Source organism: Leuciscus leuciscus (genome assembly GCF_965113295.1).
Source record: "Leuciscus leuciscus genome assembly, chromosome: 14".
Taxonomy (NCBI): domain Eukaryota; kingdom Metazoa; phylum Chordata; class Actinopteri; order Cypriniformes; family Leuciscidae; genus Leuciscus; species Leuciscus leuciscus.
Genome location: NC_138738.1, coordinates 2,931,552 through 2,950,446, shown reverse-complemented (window position 1 = coordinate 2,950,446; position 18,895 = coordinate 2,931,552). Strand labels below are relative to the sequence as shown.

General features: G+C 37.8%; 2 protein-coding genes across 5 annotated transcripts in view; both read left to right on the top strand.

Annotated features, from left to right (window-relative positions):
* The window catches only part of rtf2 (replication termination factor 2), a 46,025-nt gene extending 42,573 nt beyond the window's left edge, over nt 1–3,452 (top strand). Inside the window, exon 9 of the mRNA XM_082136532.1 lies at nt 2,773–3,452. Coding sequence (XP_081992658.1) covers nt 2,773–2,972 — 200 coding nt within the window. The 3' untranslated portion in view covers nt 2,973–3,452. The remainder of the gene's footprint in view (nt 1–2,772) is intronic.
* Nucleotides 3,453–4,753: 1,301 nt separating this feature from the next.
* Nucleotides 4,754–18,155, top strand: tfap2c (transcription factor AP-2 gamma (activating enhancer binding protein 2 gamma)). 4 transcript variants are annotated; one of them, XM_082136454.1, is made up of 7 exons: nt 4,754–4,851; nt 9,180–9,635; nt 9,731–9,782; nt 12,437–12,659; nt 14,410–14,528; nt 16,388–16,529; nt 16,745–18,155. In XM_082136454.1, exons 1-7 carry the CDS (start codon nt 4,822–4,824, stop codon nt 17,037–17,039), a joined length of 1,317 nt encoding a protein of 438 aa, XP_081992580.1. In that variant the 5' UTR covers nt 4,754–4,821; the 3' UTR covers nt 17,040–18,155. The 4 variants fall into 4 exon arrangements, with proteins under 4 accessions (XP_081992580.1, XP_081992578.1, XP_081992577.1 ...); XM_082136452.1 differs by lacking the exon at nt 4,754–4,851 and adding an exon at nt 7,418–7,795 and having other exon boundaries at nt 9,180–9,585; nt 9,699–9,782; XM_082136451.1 differs by lacking the exon at nt 4,754–4,851 and adding an exon at nt 7,418–7,795.
* Nucleotides 18,156–18,895: the final 740 nt, after the last annotated feature.

Genomic DNA, 18,895 nt, shown 5'->3' with positions numbered 1-18,895 from the left:
GTGTAGTGTGCACTGCAGTGTAAGTGCTGACTGGTGAGGGTATAGACAGCTGTCTTCTGTAGTGTGTAGTGTAGTGTGCGCTGCAGTGTAAGTGCTGACTGGTGAGGGTATAGACAGCTGTCTTCTGTAGTGTGTAGTGTAGTGTGCACTGCAGTGTAAGTGCTGACTGGTGAGGGTGTCGACAGCTGTCTTCTGTAGTGTGTAGTGTAGTGTGCACTGCAGTGTAAGTGCTGACTGGTGAGGGTATAGACAGCTGTCTTCTGTAGTGTGTAGTGTAGTGTGCGCTGCAGTGTAAGTGCTGACTGGTGAGGGTATAGACAGCTGTCTTCTGTAGTGTAGTGTGTAGTGTAGTGTGCACTGCAGTGTAAGTGCTGACTGGTGAGGGTGTCGACAGCTGTCTTCTGTAGTGTGTAGTGTAGTGTGCACTGCAGTGTAAGTGCTGACTGGTGAGGGTGTCGACAGCTGTCTTCTGTAGTGTGTAGTGTAGTGTGCACTGCAGTGTAAGTGCTGACTGGTGAGGGTATAGACAGCTGTCTTCTGTAGTGTGTAGTGTAGTGTGTACTGCAGTGTAAGTGCTGACTGGTGAGGGTATAGACAGCTGTCTTCTGTAGTGTAGTGTGTACTGCAGTGTAAGTGCTGACTGGTGAGGTTGTAGACAGCTGTCTTCTGTAGTGTGTAGTGTAGTGTGCACTGCAGTGTAAGTGCTGACTGGTGAGGGTATAGACAGCTGTCTTCTGTAGTGTGTAGTGTAGTGTGCGCTGCAGTGTAAGTGCTGACTGGTGAGGGTATAGACAGCTGTCTTCTGTAGTGTGTAGTGTAGTGTGCACTGCAGTGTAAGTGCTGACTGGTGAGGGTATAGACAGCTGTCTTCTGTAGTGTAGTGTGTGCTGCAGTGTAAGTGCTGACTGGTGAGGGTATAGACAGCTGTCTTCTGTAGTGTAGTGTGTACTGCAGTGTAAGTGCTGACTGGTGAGGTTGTAGACAGCTGTCTTCTGTAGTGTGTAGTGTAGTGTGTACTGCAGTGTAAGTGCTGACTGGTGAGGGTATAGACAGCTGTCTTCTGTAGTGTAGTGTGTACTGCAGTGTAAGTGCTGACTGGTGAGGTTGTAGACAGCTGTCTTCTGTAGTGTGTAGTGTAGTGTGCGCTGCAGTGTAAGTGCTGACTGGTGAGGGTATAGACAGCTGTCTTCTGTAGTGTGTAGTGTAGTGTGCGCTGCAGTGTAAGTGCTGACTGGTGAGGGTATAGACAGCTGTCTTCTGTAGTGTGTAGTGTAGTGTGCACTGCAGTGTAAGTGCTGACTGGTGAGGGTATAGACAGCTGTCTTCTGTAGTGTAGTGTGTGCTGCAGTGTAAGTGCTGACTGGTGAGGGTGTAGACAGCTGTCTTCTGTAGTGTGTAGTGTAGTGTGTACTGCAGTGTAAGTGCTGACTGGTGAGGGTGTAGACAGCTGTCTTCTGTAGTGTAGTGTAGTGTGTACTGCAGTGTAAGTGCTGACTGGTGAGGGTATAGACAGCTGTCTTCTGTAGTGTAGTGTGTACTGCAGTGTAAGTGCTGACCGGTGAGGGTATAGACAGCTGTCTTCTGTAGTGTAGTGTAGTGTGCACTGCAGTGTAAGTGCTGACTGGTGAGGGTATAGACAGCTGTCTTCTGTAGTGTGTAGTGTAGTGTGTACTGCAGTGTAAGTGCTGACTGGTGAGGGTATAGACAGCTGTCTTCTCTGACACACATGGAGTCTTTAACCACTGTACACCTGATGTGAGCAAAACATACACTTTTTTTTTTTTTAAATGTATTAAACATTTATGAAACGTATAGTCATGTTTTGCAAATTATTAGTTAATCATTAACTAATCAAATGTAAATGACTTATAACTGAATCTACAAAACATACATAAAATAATGAACATATCACTTATTAATCATTTATGAACGCCTAGTCATGTTTTGTAAATAATTAGTTCATCATTTACTTATCACTTGTAAATGACTTGTAATGGAATTCAATTGACAAAACATACATAAAATGTTAGAATATCACTTATATTTACACTAATAATTTATGAATGTTTTGTAAATGATTAGTTCATCATTAACTAACCACTTATAAATGACTTACAACTGAACGTTATTATAAAGTGTTACCCTAAAATAAATCTTGACCCCAAATTTTTGTACGGTAATGCGTTTGAATATTTGCATCTATTTATAATTATATGCATTTATGCATTTGGCATACGCTTTTATCCAAAGCGACTTATATGCATCTATTTAAGTCCACATTTGGTGTATTAAATGCATGCATATGGAAGCATATCCTCTATGACCCTTAATGCTTATATATGCATTAAAAATATAATCAATAGCAAGACAAAACATCTTACTTGCCATCCTTTCCTCAAACTGTGGAGTTCTCATGTGAATCTGTGGAAGCCACATGGGAATTTACTGGCAAATTATTTACCCCCACTATGCAAATTAAGTGGTGAATTCATCTAGGGACAAGTCAGGCTTCTGGGTTATCTTGTCCTCAAAAAAAAAAAAAAAAAGAGAGAGAGAGAGAAGCTCATATGTGCACAGAGAGAACAAAACGAATTTAAGAAAAGATTATAATCATGCCACTTTTGTCAGACTTTTTATATGTTTTTATGACAGCATTAAACACAGAGGTCAGGCATGCAGAATTATGGATAATAGTCCATGATAGTTAGTGGTTAGCATGTAACATCTCATCCTGACGTTTATGAATGCTTTAATAATGGATGTGTTTTTCAGCTCCGGGACCGTCCACGTCCAGCGAGAGCTCGAAGACGTTAAAGGCGCCCGTGGGGCTCGTCGTCGGCAGCAAAAGATCAATCCAAGCCATGAGTGATAAATCTGAGACGTACAAGTCTCTCTTCACGTCCCACAGCTCTGCCAAACGCACCAAAGACCAGATCTCCAACTGGGTCACACACACCCCGTACCACTTCTGAGTGCGCTCTTCCTAGTGAAGCTCGCCCTCTAGTGGTCACACACACCACACTGTCTGCTGGATTAATGCATTGTTTTAGCTTTAAATCTTTTTCATTATCAGTAACTGCATTTTGTATTTACCTTGATTCGATCATCTTAATTGTGTTGCATGATTAAGTGTTTGTTTAGTAGTGTAACTGTCTTAGCCATTATCATTATTTTACTGGATTGTGCTTTGCAGCAATATCTTATTTTAATTCCACTTAATTCCAGTAACGCATTGCAGTAAAACAAGTTTATAGGCGGATATCTTTGTGTGTTTTCCATCCTCAGGAACATGAACGTGTGTGTGTGTTCCTGAAAGAGCTGTTGTTGTATCTAAAGAGTGTTTCTTGTTACGGTATAACAGAAATAACCCACTAGTTACAGTAGTTATGCATTGTACTTTTAAAGATGCGTTATTTGTGGATACAATAAAGGTCAAATCTGGGAAAATCATGCACCATTTCTTTGTATTTGTTAGTTATGGCACTCAAATTCTGCTTTTGACCACAGGGTGGCAGTAGATGTCTATGAATAAACGCTTTCCCAGTCAATCCATGTTAGATGAGGTGTATCTGACTCTTGACTCTCCAGTTTCTTTATGTCCATCTGACAGGAGAATTAATAAATCTAGAATCCTCATTTATTTTCAGGTATGTGTCTTCAGGTATGTGTCTTAAGTCCTGTGTGTGTGTGTGTGTGTGTGTGTGTGTGTGTGTGTGTGTGTGTGTGTGTGTTTGTGGCCTGGTAAACTCTACATTATTGGGACAAAATGTCCCCACAAAGATGGCAATATCCAAAATCCTTGTCCTTATCGGGACATTTTTAAACAACGGCTTATAAATCTGAAGTCAAGTTTTTTTTAAATATTTTTTATTATTTTTATTTTATGTAAAACTGCAAAATGGTAAAACAGGTTTTAATGGTAGGGTTATTTTAGTGGGAAAGAATAAACAGTTTGTACAGTATAAAAATCATTGTCTATGGAAAGTCCCCATAAAATATGAAAACACAACGTGTGTGTGTGTGTGAGCAATTACAGCAATGTGCGTGAGAAAGCTTGAGAAATACATACCTAGAATGTCAGTCAAACTTTAAAATGCCTTGTATTAATTACTGTCAGAACTTTGTACATGTTCAAGGAAGCTGTTAATAAGCATATTTAAATATAAAGCTTATTTAAAGAAAGCCTTGCAGGCCTAAAGAAATAATATAATATAGGCTGAGGAAAATTCCTATCAGGAAAACCTGGAAATGTCAGGTATCTAATTTTTAAATATAACTTAAAATATGTCACACTGAAAAATTATATGATCTATAAATGATGACACGTGTTTTACATTGCTTTAACTCATCACAATAAGTTAAGCCATTTTCAACTTTTTTTTAATTTTTTATTTTATTTTATTTTTTATAAATGATACAAGATTCAACCATTTAAAAAAATCAGTTTTGGAAGTTGAAATGACTTAAGTTCGTTGTACTTAAACATTTAAGGCCGCAACTTCAGCTCTAAAATGCCTATCTTAATTAGTACAATCATTCTCATAAATCCTTATCCAGTTTAACAAACGATTAGACTAAATGTGTGGGAATTCTTTTGATGGTCTTGTCTTGCTTTTTAATTAAAGCGGTTGTGCAAGAGTGTGTTGCTCCTCCACAGAGCCGCGATGACTAATCATCCTCATCGATCGGAATGTTCAGGTGTTTCGAGAGTCCGCGCATGCGCTCTGCCTGTCCTGCGCATCCAGGTGTACTGAACGACAGGCGCGCGCGTGATGAGAGCATTCCCGGCTTCACTGCGGGACTGAACAGCGAGCAAAGCAGATGTCGATGCTGGAGAGGCTGGACTGGCGGGTAAGCTTGCAGTTCAATTCTTTATATGCAAGGAGAAAGAGGAAAAAAAAGGCTATTTTTAATAATCGGTTTTGTTCGTTTGTGAATAGCCTATATTAAATGGATTAAATTCGTGTAAACTGGTGCCAGAACCTTCTGCTTGCGTTTGCAGAACGTATAGCCTAAAGATATTACCTACAACTATTATTCATAATACTAACAATAATAATAGCACAATTGATGAGCTTTTATGTTCGGGTGTAAACCTATACCAGTTAATACCTGCATTCTCTCAGAGAAGACAATAGGAATCAATGCATTGGTCTAATTATCTAAACATTTATTGGCTAATTCGGTTTTATTACTTGATCAGGCGCTTTATGCAAATTAAAAAATTTAAAAATTAAAAACACAAGCACTTAATCATAATTTCACATTTACAGTAGGAGACCGGGTAATTAAACAGCCAATGTTTAATTGGCCAATGAGCTACTATGTGAAAGCTACTCTGTCAAAACGAAGGATTTATAAATTAAATCTGCTGATTTGAGATTTTAAAAATAAAACAACTACATTTTGCCTATTGGTTGTAATTTGATTTGTGATCATGTTAACGAATGTTACATAACAAACAATACACCTTTTGATTTAGCAGATTATCTTCGCTAATTTGATAGATAACATCTCATCTTTCATCTAAATTAATTTTAAAAGGCTAAATATGATGTTTGAGCCGCAATGTTTTTGTGTCGCTTACACATTTGGTCACAAGTGTTAAAGTGACTAACATACACACATACACACATACACACAAACACACAAACACACAGAGCTTAAGTAGCCTATGTAACACGTTTTAAAGGAATAAGAAACAATACCTTTCCGTAGATGTTTCCCTTAATTAAAATGTTTAAATTGAAATGCGCTTGAGGTTAATAATGGGTTTTATAAGGTAATTTTGAAGTATATTTAATAAAATAACTAATGTTCAAGATTTAAAATGCTTTATTTTTTATTTTTATTGTGTGTCCCCTTGTTTCTCTGTTAATGTTACACGGTTACAACTCAACTTTCAGTAATTGTGAGAATATAAGTTTGCGCTACAGACGTTTATGTTACAAGCATCCCCGGTTTCTGAGTTATTTTATATATATACACACTATATGTGTTCATAAACAAATGATTAAACACATAATGTATATTATATTTATTTTGAGTGTATTTGATGGCGCTTTCCATGTTTCCGTGCAGCGCAGGGCCTCAGGAATTGTTCATTTGAAAAGTGCTTCAGTTTTTGTATTTCTTTTTTCATTTTTATTTTATACAATCTAATTAATTCCTTTAATTATTACGATTTTTTTTTTACAAAGCAATTTATTTATTTTTTTAGACAAATTAATTTGTAAATGTCACGTCTATGTTGATTTCGGGACGGTGAGTTTTGAGCTGAAATAAAACACTGAATGACAGTTATAGGCCTTACTTACAATTATTACAATGTCATATTGATGATTTAGCCTATCATTTAATTATTAAATAATTCGTAGTGATTCCGTTTTGCACCAGCGGCACAAATGTAGAGTTTTGCGCTCCAGGCTCTTTTAACTCTAGACTCTCCAGGCCTCTATGTAAATAATACTAATAATACTAATAATAATTATGATTGTCTTATGACAACTGGCATTCCTGCATCTTAGTATCGCCTTGAGTGGAAGTTTAACTTGCGATTTGAGCAGGTTATATAAGAAGATGTTTCTCCCTCGGGGTTACAGTAGTTTCTGATGTGTGAAAGATCTGACAGTAACAGACACTCGCGCTGCAGAAGATTCTTTCTTTCTTTCTTTCTTTCTTTCTTTCTTTCTTTCTTTCTTTCTTTCTTTCTTTCTTTCTTTCTTTCTTTCTTTCTTTCTTTCTTTCTTTCTTTCTTTATGTTATTTATTTATTTATGTAGGCCTATTTATTAATTATGATTATTATTATTACTATTATTATATTTGATTTATTTTCCTAAAACCATTTTAGTAGCCTATTTTATGTAGCATTTTATTTTCTAATGCTACATAAAATATTATATTCAGAAAATAAACATTCTTTATTTTCTTTTTAATGCATTTTCTTTACAAAGTGTATAATCAGCATACATTGAATGGAAAAGATTACATGCATATTTCTATCTATCTATCTATCTATCTATCTATCTATCTATCTATCTATCTATCTATCTATCTATCTATCTATCTATCTATCTAATCTATCTATCTATCTGTCTTTTTTAATTCAAGGGGAAAACAAATATTTATTATTATTATTAATGATCGTAATTATTATAATGGAGTAAATGGCATTTAGTTTCAATAATAATAATTAGTGCGTAATTTAACATGCATTGTTTGTAGAATTAGTTTCAGTGAACAGCAAAACATCGCAACTTCTCGTCCAGGATAGATTTGCCCTCTGCACAGACGGATCGTTCTGTGATTGGTCCGTCGCTCTGACAGTGCCCAATCAGCAGCGGGGGCTTCGCTCTGACGTAGCCAGTGCATTAGGTCACCGCCCACCGCTGGTTCATCCAAATATAGTAGTGAGACTGTAAAGAGAGTCAGTGAGTCGAGCCTGAGTTTGAGTTTGAGTTTGAGTCTGAGTCCGTCAGAGGGAGTCGAGTGCTTCTGTTCAGCGTGTCTGTTTGGACCGGAACCCTCCAATTCGTTGCGCACAATTAGTTGTCGTCTCGAGCTGCATGAGTTTCTCTTCCTTCATCCTCCTTCTTCAACACTGAGTTGATGCTTCACTTCTGCGCAGCGCGCGCCGGACTCTCTGGATTATATTCTAGAACACGAGCAATAATCTCCACATCTCCACACATCTGAGACTCACGCGCGACAAACACAACATGCTGTGGAAATTAGCAGATAACGTGAAGTATGAGGATGACTGCGAGGTAAGAGGAAGAAGCGCTAGAATCTGGGTAAAGAATTAAGCTTATGCGTTGTCTGTTTATAATTAAAAAACAAAATGGATATTCGACATTTTCTATTTCCAAATAACATGCAAAGTGAGCTCTGGAAAAAGATAACTATGCTCTGGTGATGGCTGGTTAGTTATGCACGAAGTTGCATTACTGTGGTAGGAATTAAAGCTTTTTACAACAACAACAACAACAACAACAAAAATGTAATTAGATATTTTAAATCTGACCTCGCGCAGATTTACAACCATGCAAAGAGCAAAATGCGTTCGTTTAATAGACGTAAAAAAAGATTTGAGTGCATGTGTTAATTTAGTAAATTCTAAATGCATTGTAAATTCATAAAAAAAATTGTATAATAAATATTTAGTTTTGCAATTTAGTTCCGCAGTTAATAATAGGCTAATGATAATAACCACAGCTACTAATAATAAGGCTCTTGGCCTAAAAAATATGCGCAATGACAGCAGTAATAAATTGAATTTGAAACGCAATCATTGCACGTGGTTTTTATTTTCGTCCAGATTTGACTTCATCTTTATAATGTGATTCGATAAAAAAGTGAATTTTCCCTCCTTTCCTTTTTTTTATTTTTTATTCACAATATTATCCAGTAGCGCAGGCATGCTGGTTTTCGAATATCGGTTTTCAATATGAATATGAGTGAGAACTCTCAAGTGTAATTCATGTGGTCTCCATTAAGCGGTCTAGAAATGGCCCGCCGCTCATTGTCATTCATGTGTCTCTGGTGACAGTCACTATCGAGCAACTTTGCCAGACAATAGGAAGCATGAAAGCACTGGAGAGCTGAAAGACCAGCACGTCTGTGGATGTTTAATTCATGTGAATTAGAAAGAGAACAAATGACACTGTAAAAATGTTTGGTTAGGTAACCTATAGAAAGGTTGCATTTGATAACATCTACATTAGCTGGCCGGAGTCAAAAATTCGTTTTGAATACATTGGGTTAAATGAACGAAGTTGCATTTTATAAGCGTCTAAAAACTGCACGTTTCAAGAAAACATTAATTCTGATGTTTTTGAGCTTGCATATAATTTTACATCTTGCATAAATTAAAGAACATGCAAAGACTAAAGTTCAGGTTTTAATTTGCATAAAAAATAATTATACCTGTATCCATAATTTCCAAGACCAATAATTTTAAGGAAACCAAATAAAGCATATTCTTTCTATTTAGACTTAAAAAAGAAAAAGAAAAAAAGAAAAAGTTTTATGATCTCAGATATGAATTGCTCTCCTTGTGAAATACATGCATTCATGCATTTGTCAGATTGCTTCTCTTCTCCAAAGACATGCATGTCATCAGTCTGTATAAATGAGATATTTACGCATTGGTTTAATGTGGTGCACTCTCTATTTTAGCAGGAAAGACATGATGTTAGCAGCAATGGGAACTCGCGGTTACCTCACATCCCAGCGGTGAGCCAGCACCTCTACAGCCCGCCACCGTCCCTCTCACACACAGCCAGCTCAGACTTCCAGCCCCCGTACTTCCCCCCCCCTTACCAGCCCCTGCCGTACTCCCAGTCCACCGACCCGTACTCTCACCTCGACCCGTTCAACATCAACTCGCTACACCAGACCGCAGCGTCTAACCAGCAACAGTCATGGCCGGGGCGGCAGGGTCAAGAGCCCATCGGGGGCCACGGGCGCGTCGGACTCGGGAGCCCCATCCTGGGCCTGGACGGGGGCTCGTCCGGGATGAGGCGGGATGGCTTCAGGAGACCGGATCTGCTGCCTCCACACATACACGGAATCGACTCCATAGGTGATAACATTGGATTGCACGATATAGGCCACGGGATGGATGATGTTCAGGTGAGTTAGTGTGATAAATGTTTATTTAAACCTCTTTTTGTTTTGTGTTTTTGGGTTAAATAGATAGTGATGCATTTCCTGGTCATTTCTTGCAGCATGAAGGTGATCACAGTAGTGTAATTCCTGATCACACAGTCATCAAAAAAGGTTGGTTACATTTTTATTCTCTAACATGAATTTATCTCTTGCGTTTTGTTGTAGATTTAAGATTCAAACTGATATAAATGTTTAAGGGAAAGTGTATAATCTTGTTTAATCACGTTCAGCATTCAGTGTTCCCGTGGTGTGACAAATGAAAGTTAAAATATTCCATGTAGTTTCTCAATAAATATGAGCTCATTAAAGCAGCGTACACGATAATTATAAAGAATTTGCATGGTATTTATAATAATCGGTCACACTTTAGATTAGGGTCCAATTCTCACCATTAGCTAACTATTAAATATGACTTTTGCCTCAATAATCTCATAATTACTGCTTATTAATAGTTATTAAGGTAGTTAAGTTAAGTTTAGGTATGTAGAATATGGTCATGCAGAATAAGGCATTAATATGTGCTTTATAAATACTAATAAACAGCCAGTATCCTAGTAATATGCATGCTAATAAGCAACTAGTTAATAGTGACCCTTAAACTAAAGTGTTAACAAATAATATTATTTGCAGTTTAAGATTTCACACTGCAGGTCTTTCCAAAATTATTTTTAAATGTCCAAAAACTTTTGTGAAATTTGATTTGAATAAAATAAATCTTGATTCTGTCAAGCTAAATCATTTTGCATTTGCCATATTAGCTTTTGCTCTTCACCTTGACCCAGAAGTGACACGATTAAACCGTGTTAGAGACTCAAAATCTCACACCTTTGCTGTCAGTGGGAAGTTTATGTGGAAAAACAAAGTGGGACTCCGGGTTTAGGAAGGCGTAGTTGAGGTGGTACTGGTTCATACATATATCACTAATCCTTTTGGTCATGTGTTCCATTTAAACTAATCTGGCATTGATCCGCGGGGCATTCTGCCACTCTTTCAGCATGAATGGAAAGCCAAAGAAAGGATTTCTCTCAAAATGGCAGACTAGCCAAAGTTGTAGATGTTGGGCAATCCTTAAAATGGTGTTTGCTCAGAGAGAGGAGGCCTAGGCCTGCTTTTTAGAACACTGTCAGAACGCAATTCTGCCCCACTACACACACACACACACACACACACACACACACACACATGCACGCACACGCACACACACACACACACGCACACACGCACACACACACACAGAAGAAGACAAGAATCAACTGTTGTCGGGGTGTGGCTGCTTTTAAACACGCATGGGTATTTTGTTCGGTCGTATGCTGTGACATGAAATCTTAAATAAGCGAAACCGAAAAACAGTTTTGAACGTCTGTTTGTTTTGTGGTATCACTCGCTGTTGAGATGAGTGGTTTGAATCAATGATTTATTTGCTTCAGGATGTCACAGCAAGCGGAGACCCAATTTAGGACTAAAATATCATGAAACAAAAAATGCCTACACTTGCAACAGAGTGTCTTGGCGATGTTTGTTTAACGTCTTTTTAGTTTTGTTCATGGCTTTTGAGGTTGTCTAAGTTGACATCTAATTTGACTAACTTCTCCAAATGCATGTGCACCACAATACCATTGAGTTTAATTGGTCCTGCATGGCCTTTGACATTTCTCCTTCCTTTTTAAAAGTTATTTATTTTGCTACAATAACCATGCATGATCAGCGTTTTATAATAAGCGCATATCAGAACAGGTTTGTAACCTATCCGTTGAGAAACCCTGATTAATTCCACAAGCGTGTGAAGTTTTGCTCTTCGTACTTCTGAGATTCCTGCAAAGCTGTCAAATGGAAAAAATTTGAAGAATGTGTAAACACCCATAGATGCACTAAAGATTGAATTGAATGCAAAAAACACTATATTTTTTAGATGATTTCTTGCAGTATAATGAGGTTTTGGCTCATAGCGTCTGATGTGTGTGTTGTGGTCAGGATTTGATTGACAGATTCTGCCATGCATTTTTGTCAGTCAGTAATTTAGATTTTCTTTCGAGTTTGAATTAATGTCTATGTCAATATTTTAGTCATGATTACAGCATGGATGACTGCTCTGCAGCACGCTGTCCCGTTCTGGTTCTTATCAAAATTTATGTCACATCATAATCATATTCATCTATACCATCTCAGCCTCCACTTTGCAAATACAGATCATATTTATTCTTATTCTCACTCTAAAGAATCTCTGAATACTGATCACATATCTTATGCTAATTAAGCTCATTTCTCCTTATAGTCTATTCAAGTTGTTATTTGTAATTTTTTTTGACAAAGTCTGCAGTCAAAATCGAATCTTTGTTAATATGAACTCAAATGATCTGAGCTGTTATCCACAATTATTATATTTTATTTATATAAGGTTTAATTTTGTTAGCATTAGTTAACTACGTTAGTTGACAGCGAAAAACACTTCTAAAGCATTTATTAATCGTAGTTATTTCAATGTTTACTAATGCATTATTAAAATCAAAATTAAAAATTAAAAATTATTTATAACATTAACTAACAGCAAACATTAACTAAGATTAATGAATAGTGGAACAAATGTATTGCTGATTGTTAGGTAGTCAATGCACTATCCAACGTTAACTAATAGGACCTTATTTTAAAGTGTTACCGAAATGTTGGACACAATAAAGAAGATTTGACCATAAAACCTGTTAATTTCATTCTCTTCTGTATTTCTGAAGCTGTTTGGTTGACGGCACCGATGTGTTTCTCATCTCCAGGTCCGGTGTCTCTGCCAAAGGGAAATTCGTTTGGAATTCCCTTTCAGAAAGAGTCCCTGCTGGGAATGGTGTCAAATCCCACCGAGGTCTTCTGCTCCGTACCTGGCCGTCTCTCTCTTCTCAGCTCCACTTCCAAGTACAAAGTAACTGTGGCCGAAGTTCAGAGACGCTTGTCTCCACCGGAGTGTCTAAACGCATCTCTGCTCGGAGGGGTTTTACGCAGGTGAGCAGTTAGTGCACATGTACAGTCATATTTCAAAATCTATTTATATGACAATATCAATAATATTCACATGTAGGACTGGAGCAAATAATAAAAAGATAGGTGGGTGAATATTATGAACTTCGTCCAGGTCATGATTCATCCAAAATCCAAAACGAATGAAGCGTATACCACCGTGACATTATTTTCATAACAATTACACACATTTTTACCACAAATTATCATTATCATAATGCAACATAATGATGATGTGAAATAAAACCATAAAATATTTATATATTATGGTAGTATGAGATGTAATTTTCATTTATGCTGATTTCAATAAAAAGTATTACAATCATTTATTGTAATGCAGTGAAAAATGCCTACAGTAAAACATAATCTAATAAGAATCACAATTGAAATTAATTGTTATAAACTCAAAAGTATGAAAATTGTCATGATGCAAAATGGTCTTAAAACAAGCTACATTTTCTATCTGAAAAATTTTTATTTCTTATGTTTTGTCTCTTGATTTTGGGGAGAAATGTCTCAAAAATCTCATTTGGAAATCATGTTAAACAAAAAGTTAGATTATATGTGTGTATGTAGATTCATGTTTCATACTATCTAGCTCCATTTGTGTGCGTATAGATGAGATGTTGCTGATTTTAATTTCATTACAACAGACACAACCTACACTGTAAAAAAAAAAAAAAAAATAGTTTGAACTTAAAAAAAAGTAATTGTTCGTGCTGCCTTAAAATTTTAAGTTGAGTCAACTCAAATACCCATATTCACATTTCAAGTAAAAAAAAAAAAAAAAAAAAATTCAGCATGAACACTTTTTTTTTTTTCAGTGTAATAGCATTGCCCTTTATTACTGGGAATATTTGTCTGTTCCCATGTGTCTGACGCAAACACAGTGATATTGGTTAAGTAGGTCATATAGCACAAGCGTTGGGAGGGGGGGAGGGGGAGGTGTCGGGCACTTACTCATGCCTCCTGCTAACAATCCCTTACCCCACAAGTGAAGGGTGATGCCAGGCCACAACTCTAGTCATGCATATCACAGTGGCCGAAACAGCAAGTCGGCCTTTTGTCTGCGCTTGTGTGCGTTTTTGTTGCACTGCATTTTAAACACTTGAGCTGTGACATCATTTTGTTTCATGAGCCTGTTTATTCAAGATGAATCTGGGTCCAAAACCTCTTTCCATATTGGCCTCTAAGTTGTATAACATAAGCAAAACAAATAAAATCCATGTGTTTCACCTGCGATAATTAAGCCTTTCGCCCTTGGGTACGGCACGACTCGCTCAGACGAGCTTTATAGAACATGCCGTTAAAATAAAAAAAGTGCATATTTTGCTAAATGCTCACATGTTTTGGAAAGTGAAATCAAGTCAAGTCAAATGCATTTATATAGCGCTTTTCAATCACATTTTCAGAGCAGCTTTACAGAAATTAATGTTTATATTATCTTAAGATCTCCATGCCTTATAGTTGCAATGAGCAGTTTACAGTATACGCGAGTAATCATGTATGCAGGTGACGTTGGACATACTTTATATAAACACATGTGCAGTAATATAATAAAAAGCTCAGCGATAATACAACCATGACTATAATAATATCTGGGTTTCTTAGCAAACATGCACAAAAGCTTGTCTGATAATGTGACTGCTAACATAGGATTGGCAGGTTTAGCAAAAGGTCACTAATGAAATTCACAAATTTCAATGTGCTCATTTTTGTTAATTTTACTACAAAGGGCAAAGTCAAAGAACGGCGGCCGATCCCTGAGGGAGAAACTGGATAAAATTGGGCTGAACTTGCCAGCGGGTCGCAGAAAGGCTGCTAACGTCACCTTACTAACCGCCCTGGTGGAAGGTAAGCACATTACTGTATATCAGTCAACTGTCCACCTCTGTTACTGTAAAACCAGCATGAATGCCAAGAACATTAGCATATTTTAGTCTACAGAATCTGTGGAGGATATCATGAAGTTCTAGACAGGAAAGTGAATGTTAGAGGCTGGAATAAGCTACATGATTTTTGCACAGATTTGCAGTCTGGGGGAGTCAGGAAAGTCAGAGATTTGGGGGAAATCTAAATCTGAGACAGATTTCACAGAAAACTGTGTGTGATGAGCACAGACTACAATATCTGAGCTTTAGACTTTGATTCAATCTAGTTGAAATTTTAGAACAAATATTGTTTTCATTTGTCACGCGGAAAAATAGTCACACTTGTATTGTTCGCGGTTCCCGAATTGGAAATTAATGGGAGACGAATTTCATCTTGTCGAAACATTTGGTACTGCGCACAAAAAAAACATTCTTACTGAAAGCTAATTTTGTGAGATATCAACCTCAAATTTGGAACACAGCTTGATTAGATTCATGGAAAATGTATATTTCATATAAAAATTGAAAATTTTATTTTTGTGCATGTAAAATTTACAACTTTTTTATTCAAGTTAATAATCTGTCAAGTGTCTTCTTTAAAAAGAGACCAAACTTCAGTGTGTATTCCAACGCATTCAAGATTTCTGACAGTTTAAGTTGGAAATTTCATTTTCAGGTCCATGCTCAAAAAGTCAATAAATGGATTATAACTGATGCATAAATATAATTTAGTACCATAAGATCCCCTAAAAATACAAAATATGAAATAAAAAACATTATCAAACTAAAATATATAGTTCAATCATTTAATTGGAATAATTTTTTTTCTGGTCATTTTCGACCGACACGCGAACAGTAACAGAAGTCTAGAAACAAGGCACATATTTCTGAGTGAGTTTGTTGTGTTGAGAACAACGTGAATCTGCATGATGCCCAGTTGTACAAAGTCTGCAAATGTATGATGTCTAAATCTGTTAAGATTCTAAAAGTTGTGTAGTTTATTTCAGCCTTAAGTTGCAATAAATCCGTCTAAATTGGTTTAAATGACCTGCGACAAAATGGACGGGTTAATCAATCCTCCCTGTGAGAAATGCTTAAACAAACGCTCTAAGATTGATATCTTGAAGTTCGATTGTAACTAACCTGTTACCAATTCAAACTTCCATAGAGCTAGTAATAATTCAAAACGTAGATTGCACGCAAAGGTCATATATGTTAGCACTACTCATGTATTGGCAGCAGAGTCTCAAGTGTGCATGTAAGCGATCTTTAATTTCTTGACATTTCATCTCCACTTTTACCTTTTGCATGAGTATAGCGAACCGATGAGTCACTGAGACATTAGCGCAAAGATCACGAGTTAACTAGCACCAGGAGCGATGCAGAATACTTTTAGCTCTCTCTTTTAATGTCACCATTCTCACCACTAATGGGAGCATGGGTCTGAAGCAGGAACATGACTAGGAGGCGTAGTTATTTACAGACCTTCAAAGCTGAATTAGGGCTTGTTATCACATGTTCGCTAGCCAAGAGGAGAGACTGACCTTAAAGACGACGACTGTGAATAATGTGCTAGTCTATCAATAAGAGCCTGTTGGGTCTAGGGGACCGTTAGACGCCTTCAGCTACAAAGCCTCATTAAAAGACATACAGTGTGACCACCACTATCCACAAGAGAGAGTCTATTCATCTGAATTCATCTTAGTTTAGAGAGCAAACGAGTCTTTCTGTGATGCCGCTTTGAGTCAGATCCAAACCGAAGGATCCGACGGTGACTCATCGTTGTGGTTCAGTCACACGCTATACGTGAGTCACCTGATTCACATCTGATCTTGTCTACAGGTGAGGCCGTACACCTGGCGAGAGATTTTGGGTATGTCTGTGAGACAGAGTTTCCCGCGAAGGCCATCGCGGAATACCTTGGCCGACCGCACGTGGAACGCAATGAGATCAACTCTCGCAAAACCATGCTCTTGGCAGCCAAGTGAGTAACCATCCGTTTGTTCCTCCCGTTTTTCTCATAAATCCCAAACTCTTGAAGCATTAAGCTAAGAGTGGCCAAGCCCATTTTGATGGAGCCATTAAGAATGAGTCCCTTGCTTCTGATTGTGTCTCCGCCTAATCGAGAGCCTGTGAGAAAGCTTCTGAAATGTCTGCTTTATTGGTTTTAATACTTAAACTGGTCATCTAATCTTTCAGGCAAATCTGTAAGGAGTTCACCGACTTGCTGACTCAGGACCGATCTCCTCTGGGAAACTCTAGGCCAGCTCCCATTCTGGAGCCAGGGATTCAAAGCTGCCTGACTCACTTCAGCCTCATCACCCACGGCTTCGGCTCTCCGGCCATCTGTGCGGCCATGACCTCGCTGCAAAACTACCTCAACGAGGCGCTCAAACAGGTGGACAAAATGTACATGGGTTCGAGCGGGGACTCCTCGCAGGCCTCGTCCGATGGCACCAACAAAGTAGATAAGATGGACAAGCACAGAAAGTGAGACTTGTTGAGTTGAGGTTGAACTGGATTGGACCATTTGAACGAAATAACCGTTTTTGTAGCGGAATTACCAGTTTTTACCAGATCTGACACGTCGTCGTCGTCGTTGTTGTTGTTGTTGTTGTTGTTGTAGTTGTCGATTCTGTTTCCGTTCTGCTTTGTTTTTTCCCGACATCAAACTCAAAGCCCTCTTGGTCCAACGTCTCGGTCTTCCAGCACTTTCTCCTCCACAAAGACACAAAACACATTTCAATGCTTTAGCCTTAGTCGCGAGAGTTGCGTATCGGGCGATCGCCTCGATTCAGACCGTCATCAGGAAGTTGTCTCTCAGAGGGGAACTGCAAAGAGGAAGTTGTTGAGTTTCCCAAAGACACCATTTCAAGAGTTATTGTGGATTTTAAACAATGTTTTCTTTCGCTACCGATCTGGGAGGAGGACGTTTTGTTTCTCTGTGTCCTCCTCCTTGGTGCTGACCTCCTTACGGACTTACCAATGATGTGATTATGTTTGAGACATTATAACTTGTTCTACGCTTGACTTCATTGGACGCAGTGTTATTGTTCTTCTGTTTGTGGGAGTGTTGTTAGCATGAGTGACAGTTTTGTGTGCATGGATATATATGATTACTAAACAACCCTACATCCCAATAGATCAATGGATTTTTATTACACAAGAAATTTGGCTTAAATTTCCACTTTTTGAACAACTGAGAACAATTGAAAAGTCCTTGTTGGAGTTTTGATTAAGTTTAAAATGATCAAATATCATACGGTTGTGTGTGTGTGTGTGTGTGTGTGTGTGTGTGTGTGTGTGTGTGTGTGCATGTTCAGTTTTGCATCTTTTTGATGCCTTTACGTCAGACTAGAAGTTACATTTTCCATTTGTCTTTCCCCAAATGTAAATATTTTCTAATTTATGTTGTAATTTAATGGGATTTGTAAATATTGGTACAATTATGGTGTTTGGTTCCACTTTTTAAAAAGATGTGTTAAGCTTTTATAAAGGGGTTTGTTTTTTTATCATATAGTGGTTAGGCTCTGGGATCGATATTCTTTATAGATATGTGTAATATTGGTTTGAAGCTGTAGGAATAAAAACTCAACACTCTTGAATTGCATTGACCAAGACTCCCCGTTTATGACGTTGAGTTGTACACTTCACTACACTCGTGCCAGCGAGGCATGCTGAACATAGACTATTCATGTGTGTAAAGATTCCTTTTTCAGATAAATGTCAGGAATGCTCACAGACTCATTAAATATCAGTCGGTGTAAAAAAAAGAAAAAGAAGCAGGTCACCCGAAAGCTTTCCTCTGAGAAGACGCATGGACGCTCATGCTATTTGAAACACCTGTCTTACCTGGATTACTCTTCGAATGTTTGCTCGAAACAGACAGTTCCCTTCTGTTCATAACCACGCTTATCTCGCAATTTGGCGTGACAGGACAACAGTAATGTGTGTGAAGTTTCCGCAGTGCTCTTTTCATATTTAAATCCTCTGCTATGAAACTCTCAATGCGGTTTCACGAAGCGACGGGACTGTTGAGAAGAGATAACAAAGCCATAAGAGAATATTGACCCAACGCTTTTTTTTGTTTTAACTATCATACTACTTTATTATTAATGCGCCATGTGGTCGGTTGCAAAATCAATCAACGTGTTATTCATATCTTTATCCTTTTGTTTGTAAAGATAGCTTGCGTATCTCACTTTGTTTAGATTCAGATGGTTGATATATGCCTATGCAACTATCGCATCTCCTGATCAAAACCATCCCCTATCTTAACTCGTTCTCACAGCAAGTCAGTTTCTTGTATGCGGTGTGATCGCAGGTGTGTGTGTTAGTCTCCGTTGAGTG